The sequence below is a fragment of the Dendrobium catenatum genome, unplaced genomic scaffold (genome assembly GCF_001605985.2).
Source record: "Dendrobium catenatum unplaced genomic scaffold, ASM160598v2 fragScaff_scaffold_879, whole genome shotgun sequence".
Lineage (NCBI taxonomy): Eukaryota > Viridiplantae > Streptophyta > Magnoliopsida > Asparagales > Orchidaceae > Dendrobium > Dendrobium catenatum.
This window is the reverse complement of record NW_021319341.1, coordinates 1616441-1643476: the sequence shown is the minus strand read 5'-3', so window position 1 is coordinate 1643476 and position 27036 is coordinate 1616441. Positions and strand designations below refer to the sequence as shown.

The 27036-nt window shown below is 34.6% G+C and overlaps 1 protein-coding gene across 1 annotated transcript; it reads left to right on the top strand.

Annotated features, from left to right (window-relative positions):
- The first annotated feature begins 9336 nt into the window (after positions 1-9336).
- On the top strand, positions 9337-10016 carry LOC110105199. Its single transcript, XM_020834592.2, has one exon. It carries the CDS (start codon positions 9412-9414, stop codon positions 9805-9807), a length of 396 nt encoding a protein of 131 aa, XP_020690251.1. The 5' UTR covers positions 9337-9411; the 3' UTR covers positions 9808-10016.
- Positions 10017-27036: the final 17020 nt, after the last annotated feature.

Below are 27036 nucleotides of genomic sequence, written 5' to 3'. Positions count from 1 at the left end.
TGATCAAGGGTCGTACGAAATGACTCATTGGAAAGGTAATTTAATGAAATGTTATTTCGCTGCAATAAGTATCCTTGACAATTTATATTCATATGTACAAAATTTTATTTGTACTATACCAAGTTCAAAGTCATATGTATGAATCAAATTTCATATTGTATGAAATTATTCGATTCCTATAAATTGGAATTTGTTCCTTAAATTTGTTCATAAACTCTTTCACATTCAGATTCTCTTGTGTTCAATCCTATTCAAATTGCAAGCAGCAGCAAATGGGTATGTCACTCCAAAGGAAGTTCATCTCGTACTGAACAAGATGATAACTTTCTTTCAAGAAAGAATGAACAAGTCTATGATCATTTTGTTCAAGAAAAAAATACTCAGTCTTATCATCTTATTCAAGAAGACATCAATTTTTTAATTATGCCTCTTTTCCTCTTTTTGACTCCACTCTATTTTCTTTCATTCTCACATTGATTTACACATTTTACTTTGATACTTTTTATTATTTTCTTACCAATATGAAAAGTAGATAGAATTACACCATAATGTCCTCATATGTCTTCCACCAAAGAGTACAAATTACTAAAGAGGATTTAGGCATATTTTTACATCTTAGAACTGAAGGAGTATGGGCACATTCTATGATTTTAATAAATGATTCTGATTGGTCTACTATAAATCAAACTCTTATGGGTATACCTTCAATCAAACACTTACCCCTTATTCATATTTTAAATCAAAATGCCAAAATCATCCAGCATATTTTAAGAACCTCCATTATTTCTAAAGCTAGTGATCGAGTTAAAATCACTCCTTTACTTACTATAGTAACATACAACATAATATCAAACACTCTAATTGATGAAGCCTAGTTAATTTTGGATTACATCAATAAACTTACTAACATCAGACTCTCTATCACTAGAAGGAAGAAGAATGTGGCCTTAAGATACTAGATTGACCACATCCTTGAGAAAAAAATACAATCTTATTCATCATAATTCCCCAAATAATTAGCCTATCTAGTTTACTAATACTTCATTTCACATTCTTTTCCACCGAGATCAAGGGGATGAGTAGGTGAAGAAGAGGGACCTACTCCAGCACCTGCACCTATTCTCGTTCTTGGACCTAAGCATCAATTCTACCAAGATTTGATCTAGAGATTTTATCACCTTGAGTCTCATATAGATCAATGAATTGATTATATTGAGACCTTTTTGGACTAGCATGATTATAGATATAATGAGGATATGAGTTGGGTTAGAGGACAATTTGATTCACTTAATACTCAAGTAGCCACCATTAATAGCTACTTTACCCAGTTCAATCCTCCATCTAAATCAAGATCCCCTGGAGTTTAGTATGGTTATTGTTAACGTATGTTTTGATAAGATGCTTTTCTTTTGGGTTAGTTGTATTTGTTTTTGTTCGAGTTCGTTTTATTTTTAATCCTCTTAAATTGTCTATAAGTTACAATTGACTAATTTAAGAATGTTGATCTAAAGGATAAAAATTTTAAAACTTTTGCATTACAATGTTATTTCCTTAGTAACATTTTTTTCTTAAACTTTAAATCAAATCATAATTAAATTTAGATAAGGAGATCATCTTCATATTCTAATAAACATTTATCATATAGTTTTCATTGTTGAAAAAAGGTGAATTAATTTTCTTTTATTTTCTTGTTCAATGTGTTGATTTTATTATTATCTATTGGGTTTTGTTTTGTGGTTTAATCTTCCTTATATAAGAAAATTTTTCTTTTATTTAAAAGATAATCGCACAAGTTAAGATTTGCTGATTTAGGTTGTGGAAAGAACAAAATGTCAAAAGATGCACAAAGTATACCAAATTTGAAAAGAGGCACAAAATTAGTCCAACATGAAAAGATAGGCAATGCTCACCAAATAAAGTTCAAAATCAAAATATATGCATTTGCGGCAGCAAAAAATTCTCAATTCTAGTTGATAAAGAGGCATAAAATGAGCCTACTATATTTAGCTATTTCCTCTATATGTCTAATTCTTAGAAAAATCCATGCATTAAACACTACTTTCAGCTATTGTATTTGAAACTATTTAATTTTTAATTAATTATTTTTGTGATAATTGTTTTATTTGATATTTCTGCTTTCTAGAACAAACATTGGACCTTGTCAACTATTCTTATCTTATTTGTTATTTGATTTAAAATATGAGTTTTTTTTTTTAAAGGTATGTATATATATATATATCATATTCAGGAGATTTCTATATTAATTATTTTATTTTTTCTCCTTTTTTTAATGATATCAAAAGGGGGAGGAAGTTTGTTTGTTTGAAGTCTTCTTGGTCTTGTATTTGTATTTTGGTGTTTATATTTTTATGTGTTTGTCTTATGTATTGCTTGCGAGTTCATATTAGAGATTTTATAAAATTCAAATTAAAAAAGGGAGGATGAAATTCCTCTTTCCCATGATTTTTATTTTATCATTCATTAAGGGAGAGCTTAGGAGAAAAGAACTTTATAAATTATAATTCAAACAATAATTATTTTTGCCATCATAAAAAAGGTAAAAATTATAACAACTCAGGAATCAAGATTGAGATTGTGTTTTTTTTATTATAACAAAATATTATTATTCTAATGATTTTATTATTTCTCATACTATATATTGAAAATTTCTATTTATTTTATGTGTACTAATATTTCAAGGCAATCATATACTACTACAGATTGCTGAAGACTTCAAGATAAGGTAGAATAAGTTTTCTTGTAATAGAGTCTGTATATCTTTATTTTTATTTATTGAGTCTAAATAAATATAATTGTAATTAGTGATCATGCACACACACAAGGGAAGGGAGATATAATTTAAATTGTTTTTTTAGCTAATAGTATTATATGATATATAATCGTACTGTATGATTTTACAAAGTTTCCTTTCAGAGTGAAGTTAATCAAACGATGACTTGATTTTTTCTTAACTGTTCGTACTGTATGATGTCAAGTCGTACATATGACAGACAAATTATGAAATTATGTTCATTCCAAATCATACTGAATGAATGCATTTATTTTTTGAAATGTTCATACAATAAGATTTATATTCGTATAGATGACTAACAGTGTACGAATCTGAAGTTCGTCCATGTTCGTACCAAACAAGGCCCTAATTTTTTGAACTGTTCGTATTAGATAATCCACAATCATATAATATAAATTTAGGATAATTCTCTTGAAACATTTCAGTTTTTGGGATGGTTTTTCATGTGTTTTCTATATAAAGAGTTCTAAAAATTGTCTCAATGATCCTTTGATGCAAATTTCTCTTCAGAGTGACCATTGAGAGTATGTTTTTGAGAATTTTTGAGAGTAAAGAGTGAGAGATCTAATGAAAGGGAGTTGTAAGGTATTCACAAGGTTACCCAAAGTGAGAATCTCTTTGTCTTCTTCAATGTTGCTGCCCAACTTCTTTGGAGGCTCTTGGGAGAAGATCTTTAACATTGGATCAAGGTACTCTGCCTCCACTGTGAGGGTGAAAAAGGATCTGATGATACGTTACCAGCACTTGGTGAGTTTAATAGATGACGGTTCTCTACCGAATCAGGGTTGTGGAAGAGAGTTTATAAGGGCTTCTCAGCCTTGCTGTGGGGGCAAAAGGAGAGCCATTATTATTTAGTGCTCTACCTAGAGAAGGAGTCTCCAGGGGATGGATGTAGGTCAAGTTGGACCAAACCACTATAAAATTTGGTGTTCTTTTGTTATTTTTAATTTTACCAGTATTTTATTTTCTGCATTTAAAATTTTTGTGGTTAAAAAAATACTCTGTGATAATCATTTCTATAAACAACTGCATATTTCATGATTAGTGATTTAATTTTCTAAAAGATCTAAAAAGGTTTTAAAAAATCCAAGAATTTTTTTAAATACCAATTCACCCCCCTCTTGTTAGCCTTGGGACAGTTCTATATGGTCTAACAACCTACATGAACTTTCAAGTTTGATGAATCAAGAAAATCAATTGATCTCCAAAGAACTTTATCAACTCTGTATCATTCCTTTCTCCATTTAGAATAACTCTATCTAATGTGATATCACTATCTTCATAAATAACTACAAAGTAGGCCATTCATCCAACCTCTTATTCAGTAACCAAATATCTTTAAACATTCTAATAGATTTCCCTTTAACAATTTTCCATCTCACAATAGGTGCCAGAGCTTTAACACCATTTGAAATGATTTTCCATGAAGTAGAACATCCCTTCCGATCCTCAGGTCACCACCCCAACTGACCTAACCATATTTAGCTTTACAAATTATAAAAAGAAGCAACACCGGATTTGCAATTGTCTTCCATGCCAATTTAGCTCTTAAAGGCCCCACTTTGCTTATACAAGAATTTAAACCATGTCCACCACAATTTATTGGCTTACACAAAACATCCTAAGAAACATAATGAAAACCCTTCATACCATTCTGCTTATGCCAAATAAAATTCTTGCACATTTTATCTAATTCATTCAAAACACCCTTAGGTACAATAGAATGAGTAGATAAAATGATCAAAAATGAGAAAACAATAGATTTTATAAGAATAAATCTCCTACTAAGAGATATGAATTTATTGCCCCAAGCATTAAATTTTCCCAAAGCTTTATCAATAATATTCTGAAAATCAAAAGCAACCAATCTCCTCAAAGTAATCCTCACACCCAAATAATTCATTTCTCTCACTGTTTTAAAGCCCATAATACGAGAAATCCTCTTCTTCTTCCTCCTCCTAACATATTTGCCAAAATATAATAGAGGACTTATTAGAGTTAATATTTTGGCCAGACCACATACAAAAATCCAAAATAATTTTCTTTATTTCTTTTTCCATATTATCATTTGCTTCATACAAAATAAAAATATCATCTGTATATAATAGATGTGAAACCCTTGGGGTATTTGGACAAATTTTCACTCCAATATTACCTCCTTTATGAATAAACACATTTGATAATAATTGAGAACATAAAACAAATAGGAAAGGGGACAAGGGGCATCCTTGCCTAAATCACTTCTTGCTTTAATCCAATTGGATGAAATACCATTCACCAATATAGAAAATCTAGGATCTTCAACACATTCCATAATGAGCATAGAAAATTTAGGAGGAAAACCAAAGTGACTTAAAACTTTCTTTAAAGTCGACCCCCCATCTATCGTATGCCTGTTCCATGTCAATTTTAAAAGATACCAAATCTTTACTAGATTTAGAAAATTTGAATATATGAAACAACTCCTAAGCAATTAGAATATGATTTGATAAAGAACGCCCTTTCACAAAAGCTGCTTGTTCATCTGAGATCAACTTTGGAAGGATAACATTAAATTTATTTAAAAGAATTATAACAACAATCTTATAAATAGTCTTACAAAGACTAATATGCCAAAAATTACATGGAGAAATTGGATTATTAACCTTAGGGATAAGCACAATTAAAGTATCCTTACAATCAGCATTCATCTTCCCATACATAAAAATGTTGTTAATAACATTCCAAACACCTTCATTAATAATAACCTAATAGGCCTTAATGAAAGAATAAGTAATTCCATCATTACCTGGAGATTTATTATAATTTAGCTGCTTCACCACTCCAAAGACTTCATCTTTAGAAACATCCTTTTCTAGCATCAACCTATTTGATCCATCCATCATTTGCAATGTAGCAGGACAGCAGCAAGCAATCCCTCTCCTTCCATTTATACTTGAAGAAATTAAAGAAAATTCCTTGAATGCCTTCTTGATCTTTAACAAGAATACCATTCTTGTATTTAATTTGATGAATCCAATTCCCATTCTTCCTAGCATTAGCAAAAGAAAGAAAAATTTTTGAATTAGAATCTCCATTTGACATCCATTTCACCATAGTACACTGCCTCCACCAAGTGTTAATGTGAGCCTAAGTACAATTCAGCTCATTCACCTTAGATCTCAACAAGATCACCTTATCATTAGAAAGACCTCATAAATTAGATTCTTCCAATTGCAACTCCATAATTTATTTTTTTAAACTCTCTTTCAATATGAAGAAGTCATTAAGCTTTGCTTTACTCCAAAAACATAAAGCCTTCAACGATCTTTTGAACTTTGTATTCATAATTTCAACATGACTCCCAATAATCTTTTTCATCCATGATTTAGCCACCACAGCCGAAGGAGCAGGATAAGAAGCCCACACGTCTTCAAATCTAACAACCTTATTATAAGAAATTTTAGATTTCAACAAGTTAAGAACAATAGGACAATGATTAGAAGCAATTCTTACAAGATGACGAACCTCCAATAAATGGGATGAATTCAAACTAGTAGAATTTAACAGACATCTATCCAATCTTTCCAGAATACGAGTTCCCCCATCCTTATTATTACACCAATTGAATTTAGGCCAAATAAAACCCACTTCTTGGTAATCATTACTAGTCATAAAAGCTTTCATCTCCCAGGGTCCTTGAGAAATAATAAAATTTCCCTCCCTTTTTATGATCCTTGGATTGAACACATTTGAAGTCACCCCCAATAACTGAAGACTTATCTTGTGAAGAAAAAAACTTAATTATACTCGATAACTCCCTTCACTTATAAACCTCCTTATTCCCATAAACAGAAGAGATTATCCACACACCTTTATTCAAAACATTTAACTCACCAATGACGAATTGATAAGAAGCTTCTAAAATCGAAAAAGAAGTCAAATTAGATTTCTAAAGCACGATAATCCCACCCGACAATCCTTCAGCATGAACGTAAAAAAATTCCCAATCAGTTCCAATAGGAAAGTTAACTCACCTCTATCAACCGAAGTTAACTTAGACTTCAACAACCGCACAAAAAAATAATAATCCTTAAAAAATGCTCTTAAATATAGAGAAGATTGTCTCTTTCTAGCTCCTCTACAATTCCAAAAAGTAATGGATAACATTAATTTTTTAAAGGGGACCCCTCCCCACCTCTATCTTTCACACCATCATCAATATTCCTATTTCTAGGAAACACCATAACTGGCCCTAACTTGTTCAATTCTTTTGAAAGCTTCTTCTTAACAAAAGGAGAACCACTTTCCTTAAAATCCACTTCAGGAGACTTACATGACCCTTCATCTGTATTCCCAATCACACTAGAATCTAATAATTTTTTTTTCAGAATTTCACCTTCTTCTGACAAAACCTCCTCCTTATTTTTAATCTCATTTAACACATTAAATTTATTAAAATCAAAATGAATAACATTAGTATTATAAAAAGGATTCATACCAATAATCGAAGCAACTTGAACAGAAGAAACCTCCCTAGTATCTGCATTAAATCAATCACCAGGAATATCAGGAACTTTGTCAAGAATAGATGCCACTTCACCCAGATTAGAACCCTTCACACCCAAAGCACCAGCAACACCAGTAGAGATAACACCAAGTTTAATAATTTTGATAGCTAGAACCTTACCAACATTAGATTTGAACAAATTATACACCCCCTTCTCTTCGATGTGTTTTTAAAATCTACCCTTCCCATAATCAACATGAATCTAAAGACCATATTTAAAATCCAACTCTCCACCCATACTATTTCCACCAGCATTAGATACAGCACCTACACTAGGCTTATCCAAAGAATTATTCCTATCCACAACACTATAGAAAGTACCAGCATCTCCAACACTTTAGAACTAGAACCCACCTTCACCTCCAACGCACACTCCAAACAAGAATTCAATAGATGACCAATCTTACCATAATTAAAACAAAATTTTGAAATACATTCATATTCAATGTTCTAAAAAAATCTTCAAGAAGAGCCTTCCACCCAAACATCAAAAGGTAATTGGCAATCAAGCTTAATATGAACACAAACTCTAGTAAAATTCCTCCTCCTCCATTGAAACATATTACCATTAATCATATAAGGCAACCCCACCTTAGAAACAATCCTGCTAACATTAATCTAATCCCAACATTGCAATGGGAGATGAGACATCCTAATCCAAATCGGAGTGGTTAAACCCTTCAAGGAAGATTGAGAAAAACTAGGAGACCATTTATCTATACCAATGATATGTCCATTCACATACCAAGGACCTTCAGATAACACCGAATCCATAGCATACGACGACTGGAACAAGTATAAAACCCATTCTAATCCCGAAGAATTAATTTGAAAATGTCTGAATTAACACCACTACCATCGCAATTCAAAGCTAATAACATGGAAAGGAATATTTTCATCAGAGATCAAAATTCTGATATTGGATCTACTACCCCAAGCTTTAAGCACATCATTATAAACAGGAAGTTTCTTTAAAGGAGAAAGACTTGAAAATCGCTTGATCACATAATTCAAGTCACCAGATTCACATTGCCTTATCGAAGTAGATAAAAAACACAGTCACACATAACACCTTGAATTTGAATACGATCTTCAGCCCCTTCAAAACAACATCGCTCCCATTCCCACCACCTACCGTAACTACTAAATCAGAAACTTCACCATACACCACCTTAGTATTTGGAAAAACATTAGAACTACTATTCCCAAATCTATTAACAAAAATCTTTATACTGGAAGAAGAAGAAGCTCCAGGATCTAATCCACCATCAAAATCATCCTTGTTCCCCTTCAAGATATAAGATCACTTCTCATTCTTAAAAAATACATCTAAAACAACACCTTTTCCTTTCCCCACCGTCGATAGATCTTTCTTAATACATGAAGCAGGAACATCATTAATTACCAAAGGTTTTTCTTTAAAGACCCTGTTATGATCTCCAAAGATGTACGAACCAGAAGAAATTTCGCTGAACTGGCCTCGCGTCGAATGACCAACAATTCTTCCATTCAAACGAACAATATCATTCCCAACAGCTCCACCAAAAGATGGCCGGGATCTTCTACCGCCATCACCGGCCGAATGCTGAAAAAAAGGCAAAGGAAAAATTTGAAAAAAACTGAAATTTCTCTCTAGAAATCTGAACGTTGTCTCTCTAGAAACCTCCAATAATTTCAAGCAATTGGAAGTTATTCAAATAATAAACCAAACCCAAAAATGAACAAGCACATACGGGGCTTCGAGATCAAAACAATTATTAGGTTCGGTGTCCGGACGTAACTCTACGTACGGTCACCACTGAGTTACCCGGTATTTGCTCGGTATTGCTAGGTATTGCTTGGCAATAACGAGAAATACAGTTCTGTGAAGACCAATACCGAATAATATTGAGCAATGTGTTGCTCGATATTTATCTTCATATAATAGTATTTTTCGTTAACAAAATCAACAAATACATAATTTTGTGCGTGGTACTTGGCGGGATTTAGTGCCGGCTCTACTCTCCTAATAATTGTTCCCGCGATCGGTTGCAGCCCTAGCTGAGCAAAGATGGGGGCGACCTTTCCCTCTACCTCTTCTTCTCCCTCTCCCGTCTCCTCGTCTGCTTTACCCATTGGCGATCATGACAAAGCCAGCTTCGGTAACGGAAAAAATGGGCGGCCGCCGGGATTGCTAGATAACGCGATGAAGCGGAAGGGGAGCTTCATCCAGTTATTCGTTATGACTAATATACTCTTCTTGAGCCTCCGATCGCTTGGGCAGAAGTACAGAATTAACGAGCTTGCCGATGAGAACTCCAACCTGCGGGAAGAGCGCGAATCCCTCGCCGTCCGGATGGCCTCCATCAAGTCTTCCCTCCTCCGCCAGGCGGCCATGGACTCCTCCGGACTCCTCTCCTCGCACCTCCATGGCCTATTCCAAAATTCTTCTTCTTCTGGTCACTGACCAAGATATGTATCCCCTTTGCATCGATCCAATGAAGCTATACGTGTCTGATCGCTTTTTTTTAAACTGCTTGATCTCGAAATCACGAGCTCCGTTTTTCTCTGAAATGTGAACATGAAATACTACCTAGCTCTTTTTTAAAAAGTTATATTTATGTTAAAATATTTCTCTTTTTCTGTCTTGAGTGGAATACTTTTGTGTTTTATGCAGTTTATGCATAGTAAATCTAAAATGTAAATGGAGATTATCATCTCAAACCAAATTTTGGTAATCTGAGGACCATACTACTGGAAAGGAAAGTAGTTTTCTTAAAAGATTGAAAGAAGCACTCTGTGTGTTTTGCCTGTCTATAGAATTACGTGTACAAATAAATTAAAATGGTGAATCCAATTCTCTGATATAAATGGGCAAGATGCACTTTAGTTTTGGTAATTAGGGTATTTAGTGAACATTTCTTTTATGATACAGCCCTTTGGCTGATCACAAAGCTACCTTTCTCCCTAACAAAGAATGACATGTTCATATAACCCAGTTCAATTGTTGTCAGGATCTATAAGCTGTTTGAATCCGTGAATGAATGTTTGTGTTGTTGAATGAAATAGGTGCAGCCAGAAACGAAGTTCTCATTATCACGTGATTTAAGTTTTATATCATTTTGATTATTACCTAGAATGCAAACAATTCACCATTATTAATCCATTATTTTCAAAATAAAACTTGTTGTAGAAGATATGATTAACAAAGTTATAACAACAACATTATTAAGTGAAAATGTTTGAAATTCCTCAAAAGATTCCTCTTGTTTGATGTAAGAAATACCACATTCTTTGGTGATGGTTCATGAGAGAAATAAAACTATCGGTATCACACCTTTGGTCTATAAGGCGTACATATTGATATCACAAGACGTGATGAGGGGATAAGAAAAAAATGTTTTATGCTCATAAGAAAGAAAGTTTACATACAAGTAATATAAACTGAATATATCATAGTAAACAAGGGAAGATAAACAAGTTTCATTTCATTATTATGAATACAAATGACAATACATTAACAAAGTAGAAACAATTACATGTGAAAAGAGAACTGAAAGAAACAACTAAAGAAAAAATACTAACAACCTATTTCAAAATATAAGAAACCATATATATCAAAATTTAAGAAACCACATATATATATATATATATATATATATATATATATAACTAAGTATAAACAATTACATGCGAAAAGAGAACTAAAAGAAACAACTAAAGAAAAAAATACTAATGACCTATTTCAAAATTTAATAAACCACACACCCACACACACACACACCCACCCACACACACACATATGTATATATATATATATTGGTAGTTCTACTCCTATGTTGATGGCCTACCAAGCACTCCGGTAGGACTTGCTGTAAGAAAAATTAACAATTGAATTGAGAAATCAAACTTAGAAAGTAGCTACTATCTATTAACTTTAAATGAAAAAGAGATGGGGTATACGTTATGAACAACAAAAAATTATAGGAGTGAACTATATCATAACAAATACTTGATGTATCAATGTAGAAATGCGATAGTTCATAGTTTTTATAATAGATTATAGTATGATGATATTAGATAATGCGTAAGTCAAGCAATCACTAATGTAATATCAATTAAATGTTTATATATATAATAGTGTTAGGTATCATTATATCTCATTGTTAATTATTAGTTATTCATCTTTTTTAGCTTATGTCTATTTGCACACACACATAGTTGGTTTTGTCAAACACCATACATTGGGAAGGTAAACACTAACATAAAGAATTCTAATGATTTCCTATAAAGTTATCACTTTGTGAGCCTATCGACCCGGTTAGCCAACATCCAATAGAATTATATCGACCAACACAATTGCACACATGCATTTAATTTCTATGTTTTTGATAAGCAAGTTTTCACATGCATTATATAGTGAATATGACAAGTTAGAATTATATAACTGATATGATTTGTAGAAATATTATTTATTGTATGTGTAAGAATTAAAAAATAAAAAAAAATAAAAAAATTAAATTCTTTACCACTTGAATTGAATTAAATGAATAAGAGCTCGTGTACCAATCAGTGAAGATAAAGTTGATTCTATCATAAGCTAATTTCATTATGAACAATAAATAAGATATGCTAGATGTATATATCAACAAATGATAATTTAACAGAAGACATGCAACCTAAAATATATAGGAACCTAGTACGAGTAATAAGCATAACACTCCTAACAAAGAAGGGTAAGTATATCCCATAATAAATAACAATTAGTTACAGTGAGTTGCGACACTCAAACCTACGTTTTCCTAGAATCCAGAGAGGCATGCTGAATGATATTCACCTGAAATTCCTAAATGATGAAATTTTTAGTAAATTGCAATGACGCATGAAAATGTTGAATTAGGCGTAACCTAATTAACATAAGTTACTGCAAAAATATGCCAAATGAATTTACATTAATATGGGACAATCTCTTGCTATAATGTAATCCTACATACATACATACATAGAAAGACGAACCTATGATAAACTACTATGATAGAGAGTAACGTGAGAAAGTAATGATGGGGTGGTAGAGGAGATTCAGTGGATATCTCTCTATTTAACTATAAAAGAAGATTTTTTCCATTAGCGGCTCTTGACTAAGGAAGAAGAAGAAGAAGAAGAAGAAGAAGAGGGGGATTTACTATTGTCGGCTTTTAGTTGAAGGAATAGAAAGCCGAGTACCTTCATCGACGGTGGCTATGAGAGGAAGAGACGAAGCGGAAGAAGAGGAAGATATTCGACAACTATTGCAAGAGCGAGAAGGAGAAAAAGTATGATGCCCTAGATTTCAATTCCCTAAATTACTCTCATGGCGGAGATGTGCAGGAAGACGTGCAATGGAAAATCTCATGAGCATATGAGAAATCTCAAATTTTATGAAAATTGGAGAGGAGAAATGCATGGATTTTGTGTGCAAAGGAGAACGATTTCATGTGGAGGGGGAGTTTGTTTAGCTGGTCGTGTGCAAGGGTGGTAAATTTGTTCATTTTCATGTAATACTTGGACTGATTTGGTCTAGGTTATGATAGATGGAACCCAAAAAGAAGCTCATTACTCAGCCACCGTACAAGTAAAGGATAAATGTGATTTAAATTTATTAAGATCATATGCAAATATTTGGAGAGTATTCTTATACTATTTAGGTAAACATATCATGACCCAATTTATTTTCCAACCTGAGTGCTATCAAATTCTATAATCTCCTACACACTAGAATTGCCACAATCTCTTCCTCCTTGGCCTTCTCGTTATTTGATTTACGCTGGGGTTATCACGTTACAAACAAGTTCAATAATAGAAATCAGTGGTGGAAAGTGTGATTACCGGAGGATACAATGAAGTAAAAGGGGAGTTTCATCCAGTTATTTGTTATGAATAAATGAGTCCTATTGCAAGGTTACAAGTATCGCATGCCTGACCTTGCTAATGAAAACTCCAATATGCCTGAGGCGCGCGAGTCCCTCGCTGTCCAAATGGCCTCCATCAAGTCTACTCTCCTCTACGAGGCCGCTTCGACTTCTCTGGCTCTTGTTCCCACATCCAAGGTCTCTTTTAAAATTCTTCTTCCTCTTACCACTAATTCAGATATGTATCCCCTTTATATCAACCTACTGTTGCTCGAAGTGCCTATTCATTTTTTTTTTAATCTACTTGATCTAGAAATTGATTACATGAGCTCTATTTTTGGCTTTGTAATGTGAACATGCAACATTACATAGCTTCTTTTAAGCTGAAGTTTTGTTAAAGCGTTGTTCTTTGTCAGTAAGAGCAATAATTTTATGTTTTATGAACAAAATAGAATGTAATGGATAAAAATAATTCATATAGCAGACCTCATGTAGTGGGATAAAAGCTTATTGTTGCTGTTGTTGAACAAATACTAAACTTTATTTACTTAGTGAACCTGAAATGTTATGGCAAAAAAAAGTATTTTTCATAGTAAATTGAAAAAACATACTCCTTGTATTACTTATAAAAAAAATTTGGTGCACAAATAAATTGAATTGTTATATCCAATTATCTGGTATGAAGAGGCATGGCGTACCATAGTGTTGGTAATTAGAGTATTTAGTAGGTATTTCATTCATGAGATATCCTCGTGGCTGATCACAAAATCATCTTCCAAACTAGCAAAGAATCACCTGTGCATATTAGTAAGTCTGATTGTTGTCAGGACCTAAAGCTATTTGAATTCGTGGATGAAGGTTTTTGTTGTTGTTTGGATGAGGCATAGTGAGGAATGAAGTTCTCAATTCTATATGGTGAAGTGTTAGATCATTTTGATTATTATTTGCATTCACCATAGCAAATCATTAATTTTTAGAATAAAATATGGAGTAGAAGGCTCAACCACTGAAGTTACATCATAATATTTTCAAATGATTTTTTTTTTTGAAATCCTCCCAAAATTCGTTTTGTTCGATGCACATAATGCCTCATTATTTGGCATTCTCTATGAGAGATGGCCAGTGGGAGGAAAAAGGATGCCAGGAGTCAAAGATGATCATTTCTAAGCTTCAAATTAAGAAGAGGTTCTTTGATAGAATGGAAGGCAAACTACGCTATGTGGTACAATGAAAGTTTGTGCCATTCAGGCAGGCATCACTACTTTGGCCATGGTACTCCTTTCTGGTTAGACTCCATGTATCCTTTCTACTTTTAGCCTTTAAGAGATTCAAGGAAGAATTGATCAACTTAGAATTAGATTTTGGAATGAGAGCCAAAGGAGGTAAAGTAGGAACACTTGATTCTGAGAAATCTTAGAGGTGCTCGGACTATCATATGTTGGGCTTTACATTTTAGAAATCTAATTTTGATTTAGGTTGATATTTTTATTAGAAAGTTGGGGCTTTCATTCCAACAACACTTGTTGAAGGAATTGCCCGAAAGGTGAGGGCTTATAGGGTGATTTGGAATCAACCAATGTCTCGGATCCTAAAACTAAGGTGATGATTACCAATAGGTAGTGTCTCGAACCTAATTCTAACGGAATGCAAAAGGGACTTATAAGCTACATCTCACATGAGGCATAACCTTCCTGACTTCTGGATTTACTTAAGATATGCTTTTCTATTGCACAATCAGATAAACAATCAAAATATGCTTGTATATATATATATATATATATATATCAAACACAAGCAATGTAAACAGAGTTTAAATTATTACAACCAGATTCGACAGCTGAGTTGTCTGCTATTATACAACCCAGTCAAATTATTACAGACTCTATCTATGGGGTCTTCAAGCTTTACTTTCCAGGTGAAACTCAGGCCTCACCTTCCAAAGGTACATCCATTTGGTTCACCTCCTTTTGATCCAGACCCCCACAAGTCTAATACAATTCTTATTTCTATCAAATACATTTAGAAAATATAAAAGACTCAAGCCTGCATATATAGAGTTAGAAACAGTTTATATAATAAAGCATCACATCCAAAGTTTTGTTTAGCACTTAGAGTGCCAAACACATGTTTCTACTCTATTGGCCATGTCTTTTGGGGGGTTTTAAACAGCACCTGTCATGCAAGCAATTTATTATTTATGAGCGCCCCCCTTTTAGATATGACCACCTGCAAGAAGAATAATGTATATTTCTACACTATCCACTTAAGGGCAAGTGCCCTTAACGTAGACAATCCAATAAGCAATCACTCCACAACATCAAACACATGCGCAAAAAAGAAAAATCCTAATCCTAGCATGCCTAAGGGGCCGTGCATCTAAGTGTGTGAGGCTTGTGTAGCATGTCACACTAAGAGTGTTTCATTTTATTTTGGAATGAAGATGTTTGGTCTGTATTCAAGGGTGGTTTACTTTAGGTTGTTTGTGACTTAAAAATTTTATTTGATTTTTAAATATTTCATATTTAGAAGGGTTATGAAGAACTCATAAAATAACCACTGCTTGCTTTTGGGCAAGCCTATTACTTATAAATCCTAAGATACAATGATGTAGGCATCCCATCTTTTGAGGGAGATGATTGATCATTGTATCAAAAGGAACCTAAATAATTTTTAGGTGTTTTAGAGTTTTCATAGTGTTTGGATAAGAGAAAGTGTCTATCTAATAGGGTAAGATAGACATGCCTAAGGGGTTGTACTTAGGATTTGGTGAAATTCATCCAATTAGGTAGGATGGACTTCAACAGATGGGATAACTTTTAAGGGACATCTATGTGTTTAGCATTTTAAATGTCATAGGAGAGATAACTCAATTTGGGTTGAATGAAAGTGATTACTTAGATTTTGGGTCTAAGAAAGATATCCAACATACTACATGTTAAGGAATTCTCTTTAACTTTTGGAGCCAAGAAGAGAAAGTAGGAATCCAACATTTAACTTTTGGGCTAAATGTTAGAGAACTCTTTCTAGCTTTTGGAGCTAAAGAGTGGGGAAATTTCCTACAACTTTGGAGTTGGAAGAGAGGGAACCTATAGCTTTTGGGCTAGGATATGACATCTTCTAAGGCCTTTGGAACCTATAAAAGTGAGGGAAGATTAGTAGCTTTGAGGCTACAAATCAAAAGGATGTCTCCTTGAATTTTTGTATTCAAGGAGTTTAGTTTCATTTGCTTAACTTGGATTAGGCAAGCAAATGTGAGTCACTTATTGATTTTAGCTCAATAAGTAAGGAGGATTTATAACTTTGAGGCTACAAATCAAGAGGGGTTATCATTGAACTTTTATGTTTAATGATGGGTATTTAGTTTGCTATATTTAGATTAAGCAAATATAAAGGAATGATGTGTAGATTTGTGCTACAAATCAAGGATCCCTTGGACTTTTGAATATCCAAAAAGAGGAACTCATTCACCAAAGTTGGGTTAGGAGAATGAAAGTTCATACAACTTTTAGGTTGTGAAGAGGAGGAAAATTCTCTACAATTTTGGTTTGTAGAGAAGAAAAAGGGGAGATGCAATTTAGAGATTGCAAATCAATGAAAGTTCTTTGAACATTTGTTGTCCAAAGAGGGGATTCATCCTCCCAATTTGAGTTTGAGAGCATGAAGACGAATTTGGATGCTCTCCTACAATCTTGGCTTGTATGAAAGAGGGAGGAAAATGCAACTTAGAGGTTGCAAGTCATAGGAATTTCTTTGAGCATTTGATGTTCAAAGGAAATGACACACATTCTCTTAATTTAGGTTAAGTGAGTGGAGAGATTTTCTACACTTTTTTTTTGTAGACGAATGAAAAATGCGCAACTTATAGGTTACACATTCATGAATGTCCTTGAACATTTGGTGTTCAGAGGGGAAATGTTCATTCTCGTAAATTTGGGCTTAGGAGAATTAGAGGACTTTCTACAACTCTTAAGTTGTAGAAGATAGAAGCAACAAACAACCTTTGGATTGCATGTTGAAAGGGATTCCTTGGATATTGGGTGTCCAAGGAGGAGCATTCATTTGTCTAAATATTGGCTAAGCAAATGAGATGAGAGTACTTGATGTTTGATCTTACAACTTTATGCATGGGGAAGATTGGTGGTAGCTACTAAGGTAAGCTAAAAGTCAAGCAATGATATAGTTGGAACCTTGAGGAGGTTCCAATTAATACACATGAGAGGGATGATAATTGCTTGTTGACTTTGTCTCAACAAACAAAGGATTGGTGACTTAGAATTTATTTCTAAGTTCAAAGGTTCAAGTAACATGGCACTTGGAACCTTGAGGAGGCTCCACTTACAATGCATGATGGAGAAAAGAAATGATTGCTTGTTGATTTTATCTCAACAAGTATGATAGAGTGCACTTAGGATTTTGATCATAAGGTTATAAGATTCATGTAGTCCAACACTTAGAGCTTTGAGAATGCTCCAGGCATTGTATATGGAGGATTGTTCATTTGTTGATTTCATATCTTAACAAATAAAGGATTGGATTTAGGATTTGGTCCTAAAGCCTTGAAGATTCATGTGATAGACCATTTAGAGCTTTGGAGAGGCTCCAAAATATTTCACATGAAGGGAAAAGAGTGCTTAAAAGCAAGCTCTTTGTACTTGTTGGAACTCATGCAACATTGAGGTTAGACTTTGAGGAAGTTCTAAGCATCGATCTTGAAGGAGATGTGCATGAGAAAGAGAATTCCCCATTTCCCCATGAGTGTTTTGGACTCAATTGGAGGAGGGAAGAATTGATTTCCTAAGGTTTTGGAGAGGTTTCTAAACCAATTGTGACATGATTTAGAAATTGGAAGTTTAGTGATCCTAGCAAGAGATCTAGGAAACATGATTTTGACTCATGTTAAGGTATGAAAATACACCTAAAGCTTCTAGGAACAATCCAATCAAATTTTTTTTTTTATGAGTTGTTTTATTAAAGCACGACGATGGTTCTCCAACCTTAGGGATTTAATACGATAGAGCAAATGCTCACTTGTTACTTTCTTTACAAGCTTTGCAACACACCCAAAATGAGATTGATCAACCCTACTTGCTCTAGGATTTGTAAAATGAACCTTTGAGAGTTCAAATAAAATTCTACAAATTATCAAATGCATTTGGGCATCTAATCAAGTCATAGAGAAAACCGCAAGTTTGCAAATGCAAACTCCTAAATTCTATGTCAATTTTACCATGACATTAGCATTGAGGGAAGGAGACAACCTAGAATTCAACAGAACCTACGTCTTGACATGCATGCTACAACAAGATGTTAGAGTCCCTACACATTATCATTCAAGGCATGGTTGAGTGATAATACTTAGCCTAAGGTTTAATTGTAGGCGAAGGTATTAGACACAAAACGAATGCTTTACATGCATTTGAGGGGTCATCGGATACAAATCCGACCACCCTACGCATATGACATGCCTCTTTGGCTCTCACAAAAGAGCAAACGAACGGAAATCACCGAATATCCGCTGTTTTGCGGAGAGGACAGCACACATAGGTTTTGGGGAAACAAGCAAATGAAGTTTCTAAGGGACCTATGGCTTGAGGACGTCAATCACACATCAAATGGCTAGGGGGCCTTAGGGCTTTTCCTAAGTTTAGTGTTTTACCTCACCCGGGTTGTCCTAGCGCTCCAAATTGCTGTCCAAGCTCCTACGTTGCTGTCCAAGCCTTTCCCAAGGAAGAAGACCGCTGTCCAAGCCTTTTCGGATGTCGCCGCTGCTGTCCAAGCCTTTCCAGAGGGTGGATTTGCTGTCCAAACTGCTCCGGACAGCAGTTTTCACTGTTTGAGTGTTCCCGGAGGCCGTCACTTGCTGTCCAAGCATTCCAAACAGCAGTTTTTACTGTTTCGAAACCTTCGGAGGCTGCGTAGTTGCTGTCCAAGCTACTCCGGATGATGAATTTGCTGTCCAAAGCGCTCCAAAATCTCTCAAATGCTGTTTGGAAGTTTCCAACAGCCTCCTTGTTGCCTCGAGGTCACCGGCGTTGGAGAAGATGATAGAAGAAACACTCACCTTCGCCGGGAAGCAAGGAAATGAGGCTATGGCAGTAGGAGAAAACTTCTTTTCAGCCCAAAGAAGAAGAAGATAGCAGCTAGAGCATGCGAGATCTCTTCACTCAGCTTTAGTTCCCACAAAAAAAAAAAAAAAATGCATGGAAGGAGTAAAAGACTTGGTCGGCCCTCCCTCTTGGCTAGGTCGCATGCAAGAGGCCACCGTCGGCCTCTTCTCCTCACTTGAACGGGCTACACGCAAGGGGCGAACGTAGGGAGGCCTCCCCGTCTCCCCCTCTTTCTCTGGTCAGGACGAGCTACACGTAAGGGGCAAATGCAGGGAGGCCTCCATCTCCTCCTCTCCCACTCTCTATTCCGCTTGTTTGGTGTGGGCGAAGAAAACGGGAGAGCCGAATCTCCTTCTCGCTCTCTTGGAGACCACGGGAACAGCACGCCCACTGCCCAAATGAACCAATCAGGCCTCTCACGCGTGAAACGAGAGGTCTAGGGAAGGATTCTACAAGAAATCTGAGCCCTTCATTTGATTTCCTGATTTGGGAAATTAAATGAATCTGAATTTGGTAATTAGGGTTGAAATTGAGCCCACATTGGACTCGACTCAAACCGATTTGGATCGGTTTGGGTCCGAGTGGGTGCGATCAAGTTAATTTTGCAAAATTAAACTTTAATCAGCACCGAATTGCGTCGAATTGGGCTCGACGATGCTCGATGGGATTTGATTTGATTGGATTGGATTTAAATTTAATTTTATTTAATTTAATTATGGCTTAATTTGGGTCAATTTTGCCTCGACGACCTTCGATTGGGTCGATCGAGCACGATCGAGCCTAGTCGGGCTCAATCGGGGTCGGGTCAATACGAAAATGTTCGTCAACATGAGGTTGCTCCTCTTTTGTAACAATTTGCTGCTTTTGGATGAGCAAAGTTGCAACAGCGAGAGGTGAATTAAAGGTCGTGAAGATGGAGGTGCTAATGGCCATGACCAACAATTATGTTATTGCTAAAGAATTCACTTTGATGCTGAAGTCCTCATCTTATCTGCGCTCCCCATGATCCTGAGTAAGATAAGTCGGGTTTGTGCCATGCATGTTTGTGGTTTTCAGAAGTGTATTGTTGTGGGTCGCATGGTAGCCTAGTTAAACCATTTACTTTGGCATAATGATTACCTACTCTGCCTTCTCCTTTGCACCACGCAAGCCAAAAGAGCACATTGAACTCCTTTCACTTGATCACTTTGAACTCCCATCCCTTAATCTTTTTAATCACTTTTTACTCATGGTTCTGATAGTGATTGAAATCAAGATTTTCTTAAGGACATCTAAGCTATGTGCTTCACCGGAGATGAGGGATGGTTCAATTTTTGCCATTGCCATATGGCCATAGTTGATAATTAAGTTGCTGAAGGAGGGCCATTTAAAGTAGATCCTTGTCAACGTGTGTAGGGGTAGTTAAAAGGAGTTTGATGCCTATAGCTTTAGAATCGATAAGAACCACTATGTGCATGATGCAAGAAGAGAAGCTTCACACTTTACTAACCTCAAGAAGATGGAGAATAATGACATAAATTTTATTTGACCTATTTCCCTCCGATTATTTTTTCTATTGAAGACATGCCCAAAGCCAAAAGTTTTTTAGTGATGTTGTTTCTATGAAAGTTGATGTTGAAATTTATGAAGTATATAATTCTAATCAATTGCAGTAGTTTTGTTGTATTTTATTTGACATCCCATGGATAAGTTGAATGAAGATTGGTGGAATTTAAGTCCTCTATATGGTACATTATTGATGAGACAAGCATATTTCTAAATTTCAAGCATGTTTATTTGATAATTTCATGGCTTTGACCTGTGCATATACGACTCTTCTTTATTGCAAAATGATGGTATATTTTGCCTTAGGTTTTAATGGTTCTTCATCAGCTAATTATTGAGACTTCAAGTATTTTCTCATGCAGTGTTTTTTTAAATCCATCATCATTTTCAAATTATCTATTATGGTTTACGTTGGATACAACAACAACATCAAGCCTTTATCCCACTATATGGAGTTCGCTACATGAATCCTTTTTCTCCATTGTGTCCTGTTAAGAGTCACAACATATTTTTAATGCGTCACATTTGAATTATGATGAATCAAATTAGTTCTCTAGTAAGATAGTTTTGAAAAAAGCTCTATTGTATCCAATTATGATTGGCTCAATAACACGGTAGTTTAAATTCTACTCATCAGACATTTCTGTTCCTCTTGAATAAATAATCAAATAGTCAAAATTATTTATGATAATCAAATCAAGATTTTTTATTATCTCTATGTTTCAACACAAATTCCTTCAATAACTCAATGCGGTATGAGCATGTTATTTTTTTATCTTCTCAGCTTTCGTAATATAACAAATGATAATACATTACAAATTTTCATTTACATGATGCTTTCATTTATGAATTTTATTTTAGAGAATATCATTCATATGCACATCTTTCCTTCTAGAAGATTTTTATCTTGGCTAACATAAATTTTACATAAACATTTACATTTTATTTAGATTGTGATCCTATAAAAATCATTGTTAGAAACTTGCGTGATATAGCTAAACAGATCGTCAGAGAATGATTATATGGCGTAACTGTAGCTGGCCAATTTAAGCATATCGAAGATGGTAAATAGGAAGTGAAAATAGTAGAATACATAGGAGGAGTTGTTCATTGATTTAACATGAAAGTTGAGTTATATATGATGAAAGTGCTTGTATACTTAATGATTTAATAGATGCCATAACATATACTGCTCCCATCTATTCTCATGATGCCATCTCATGTGCTCGGTAGATTTCGCAGAAGCATATAGCCTCTCCAGTCTAGAAAATAGAGGCAAGTAACATATCCTTTTATATAGAAGCATAAAACCTGTCTCAAAAACTAGGCAAACACTCTTAACTTTTACACGAAACCTCCTTAAGAGTTAATCGAGTTTTACATGACTTGTTGAGAACAATGAATTGGTTGTATTAATTGAGAGATATTATGATGGATTATATTGCTCAACACTATGATTAATGGATTTGAGATTTGTATATCCTAATTAAAAAGTTTGTGTTGTATGTATGTATGCTACAAAACTATTGAGCATCATTACTATTAGGGGGCATCTCAACACTTTCATGGTCAAAAGTAGTACTGATTGTTAGTCAATTACTTTGAATATCATATTCTGATTTATATTTGTTATTCATCATCAAATGTAAGACTATTTAAAGCACTTACATCTATATCAATACAAATATATTATGTCCGACACTTTATCATATGTTCAGATCAATGACATCTTATTGTTCCCCCAAGAAAACATTGATTGCTGATATGCACACCCCAACTATATTTAGAAATTTATTTATTAAATATTTCTATCCAATAAGAAGCTTACTATAAATTCAATTATGAAGAACTCTATTATTCAGGTTCTATGATTGAAATATCAACAATAGTACATATACAAGCATTTTAGTTTAAGAACAAGTTAAGCTAGATTAATTTATAAGAAAAAAATTTCAACAATTCTAACAAATATGTTCATTTTTTTTGACGTTAGATCTGCTCGAGTCATTATGTTCTTATCTTCATCCTGATCCACTAAATATATTTAACACCAACTCTGAGTAATCTATGATGCAAGATGATTAATATACATATAGATTTAAAAAACATCAAAGATTTATTTCTCAATCATGGATATATTATAGAATTGATCTTAATATAATAAAATTTATAACTATTATAATTAAAGATATTATTTAAGTTTTTCCTTGAGCAAGTTTGTGATGCAATTGGAACAATTACATGGGAGATCAGTTCCTTGGAGGGTTTTGAGGTGGCATTTTTTAATGCTGTAAGTGGCGGTATAATGGAGACTGCAGCTGCAATGATAATTTGAAAAGCTATAAACAAGACCGCATAAATTTTCAAAGTTTTGGACAACTTTTGCTAATATGAGGTAAACCGACAGTTCGATCTCTTCTCATTACTATAAGTAGTGATCATATAAAAATGAGAATAATTTAAGACAAAGCAAAGGTAGGTTGCAACCCCAACCTTTTGAGGTATTTTAGAGATAAATGGAACCCTTTCATTGTTTCAAGAGGTATCCAGCAGGACCGTCAGTGCCCCCATTGTAGCGCACCAGTAGCTGGTTGGAGCTTAATAAGGCCACTAGAAGCCCAGCAATGGCAGTGGAATAATTATTACTGGTGAATTATATACTGTATTTCTCTGTGCGTATTATTTAAGTTCATAAATGTGTACTCCTCGTTTATTGATGCTATTTGGTTGTTGTCATCGTTGTTCTCATTATCATTCATCTAACAAATCGTAAGAGTGTATGAAGATATTTGCCTTTGCAAACGAATAATTGACATCGGTAAACTATAACATACTATTAATGTATAAATGTATCAAGCGAGATTGAATGTGGGGAGCCCATCAATAGAGGAAAAATGGTATTCCAGTATTCCTATTTGCCCGAAAGCACATCATATGATCTTACTATCAAATTTATTATTTGATTCAAAACAAAATTTATGCACAAAAATGAAAAAAAATAAAATAAAATAAAACCATTGAGCTCATTGTTGACCCCTATATGTCGAACAACGCACAAAGGGAGAAAAACTGGCAAATCAAGTAGCTCGCGTGTTGGTGTGACGCCACTTGAAAGATCAAACAACCTCTGATTGTCAAAGAGACTATGCCGTTGCAATCAGGATGTCAAATTCGCCTAAGTGAAGAGCACTGGTTGTCAAATCGAATGAGATCGGTCCAAAGGGGCAACATACAACCTAAATTGATGCGCGACATCACCCAAATGTCTTCCGATAGCAGAACGGATTACGCCGTTGCATCCGGAACACTGTGGACACTCAAAAATTACATTTTATTTGTTCAAATGGGATTGCCCGATGAAACGACACAAATCCCGATGCGACGGCACATAAATCGAGGAAGTTAGCATTCGACATTGCTCAAACGACATCCAATTGCAGAACAAACTTTACTGTTGCATCCAGGACATCGTCGACATTTAAAAACTACATTTTATTTATTCAAATGGGATTTTCAGGCAAAGCGGCACGTCATGCTGCGACAATGAGCAAATCGAGGAAGTTAGCACTTGACATCGCCTTAATGATGTATGATCATAGAACGGACTTCATCGTTGCGTTCAGAACATCGTTGGCGCTTAAAACTACATCTTATATCTTCAAATGTGATTGGTCGGCGGAGTGGCACGAATCCCTAGGCGATGATGCGCAGATCAAAGAAACTATCGTGTGCTACCATCTAAATGACGTTCGATCGCATAACGGATTTTGTCGTTGCGTTCAGAACGTCCTCAATACTAAAAAATGATAGCCAATTCGATCAATTAAAGGACATGCAAGGAGGATTACACGCATCTCGAGGCAATACACACAAATCGAGAAACATAGTGGGCGATGCTACCCAAATAACTCTCAATTGCAAAACGGACTACGCCGTTGCATTCAAAACGCCATCAATATTCAAAATTGACTACCAATTTGTTTAATTAAAATCTAGCACGTAAATTGATTCATGTCTGAATACAACGACGTGCAAATTAGGAAAAATAGCACGCGATGGTTGTCAAACGACGTCCGATCTCAAAACGGATTTCGTTATTGTGTTCGAAATGTTAATACCAAAACTGCACTATCAATATGCCGAAATAAAAGTATGCGTCGAAATCGACACCTAAAACAAAACAAAATTCACATAAATCAAGGAATCATGCAAACCGAGGCATTTTCTTTTGAAATCATTACATGACTGTCTTTTTTAATTAATAATAATATTGATAATAGTAGAATATTGTTAGTATTAATATTAATTAAAAAGAAAATCATATAAAAAGTCAAAAGAAAAGTTCAGATTGCATTAATTATCTGAATCCTCATTTTGTGGAAGTGCCTGCGCTATTATCTCATGAAATCCCGCTGAAAACTCTGCTGAGCAAAATTAGGTTATGTCGCTAGCTATTCATATTGCCCTCCTTGTTATAAAATATGAGTGTGTGTATATATATATTCTAGTGCAAAAAAAAAAAAAAAAAAAAAAAAAAAAAAAAAAAAAAAAAAAAAAAAAAAAAAAAAAAAAAAAAAGAGACCAAAAAAATGAAAAAGAAAAGAAAATGAAGGAAAAGAAAGCGAGAGAGGAGGAGAATAAAAAAAAAGATAATGGGTTTAAAAAAATGGTGATTTCTTAAAAAAAAAAGATGCAAAGAGATGGAAAGAGGGGGATTTTATAAAAAAATATGTATTTGTGGTGTTTTTTTTAAAATTAGTGCATTTGCATGCATTCTCTTTTGTCGTTGCCACCATCATCGTAGGTATAATCTCTACAAACTCAAAACTCGAAGCCCCATTTTTGGCGTTTGCAACACTGCAAGTAACTACCTATACACGCTTTTCTTAGCGTGGTGGCAGGAAGCTCGTTGCGGTGCTCGTGTTGAAGCGGGTAATCATCAAAAGTTTCATTTTTGCCTCTTGCAGCGCGACGAGCAACCACATATACGCGCATTTCTTAACGTGGTGGGAGGAAGCTCACCGCGATGCTTGAGACGAGGCGGGCGAGCCCTGTACACACTATTGTAGCATGATAGAGACACTTATAAGCATCCTTAAGCGCTCATATAGGGTGGCAAGGGAAAGCCAACTATGTTTTCAAACAAGTATTTTCTAAAACCCATACTCACCTTTTTGGTGTGGTGGAGGTTGAAGACTACGGCTGCGGTGTTATTCAACACCGACTGCACACATCTTTCTTGACATGGCAGGCATGCTTAGACTACTGTAGTTTTCATTAAATGGGGGAGATGCCGAGAGGTTATCAAAATTTCGTCTGATAATGCATGAGGACTTGAACAAATTAACATGGGATTGAAATTGTAGACTTTTGAATAACAGGGGACTTGAACTTAAGTGAATAATGTCAAAATTTAAATCAAATTAAGTTTGAACCTAAGCAAATGATAAACATAAACAAAGGGCTTCAATTTAAATGAAATAAGGGCAAAGGACTCGAACTGAATGCGACTTGAACTATTTGAACAAGACAATTGAACTTGCACTACAAGGAATTGAACTTTTCTTAATGGACAAAATTAATCCAATCAAAATGAAAGGCCCTTGCATAAAATACTCCCTAATGAAGAATTCAACATAAGAGAGAAATCTATGATGATGATGACATGCTGCTTGTGGGAAAAAATGATGACCTATAATCATTATATTAATGTATCTATGAATGGAGGATAATGCATATATGATGGGCATAACAAAATCCTTCCACAACTGTGAACGAGAATAAGTCATTTGCAATACCGCTGTTGACTTACTCGTTAAAGAGGGGAGGAAACTTGCAAGGGGTGCACCACTTTGCTTACAAGTAGTAGATATGCAAAGTTGGTGATAGTAGTTGAAGAAGTTACAACGATTATGATTCATCAACAAGCAAAACTAGAAGGTCGTAAAGAAGGCAATGAAGGAAGATTCGTTATGCATACAACTATCCGTTTGTAGGGTAAAGTGCAAATACTTGCAAATAATGGTGGATGATCTATCATGTGCGCAATAGCCAATATCATGTAGGTTAATACACTAGCTCCTTGGTGGACAATGAAATGTCTTGTAGACACGTATTGCGACATACAACAAATGCAAGTATTTATTAACAAGTATA

Bases quoted from the DNA above. Each gene is read 5' to 3' on its own strand.
- LOC110105199 (XM_020834592.2), top strand. From the start codon at position 9,412: ATGGGGGCGACCTTTCCCTCTACCTCTTCTTCTCCCTCTCCCGTCTCC.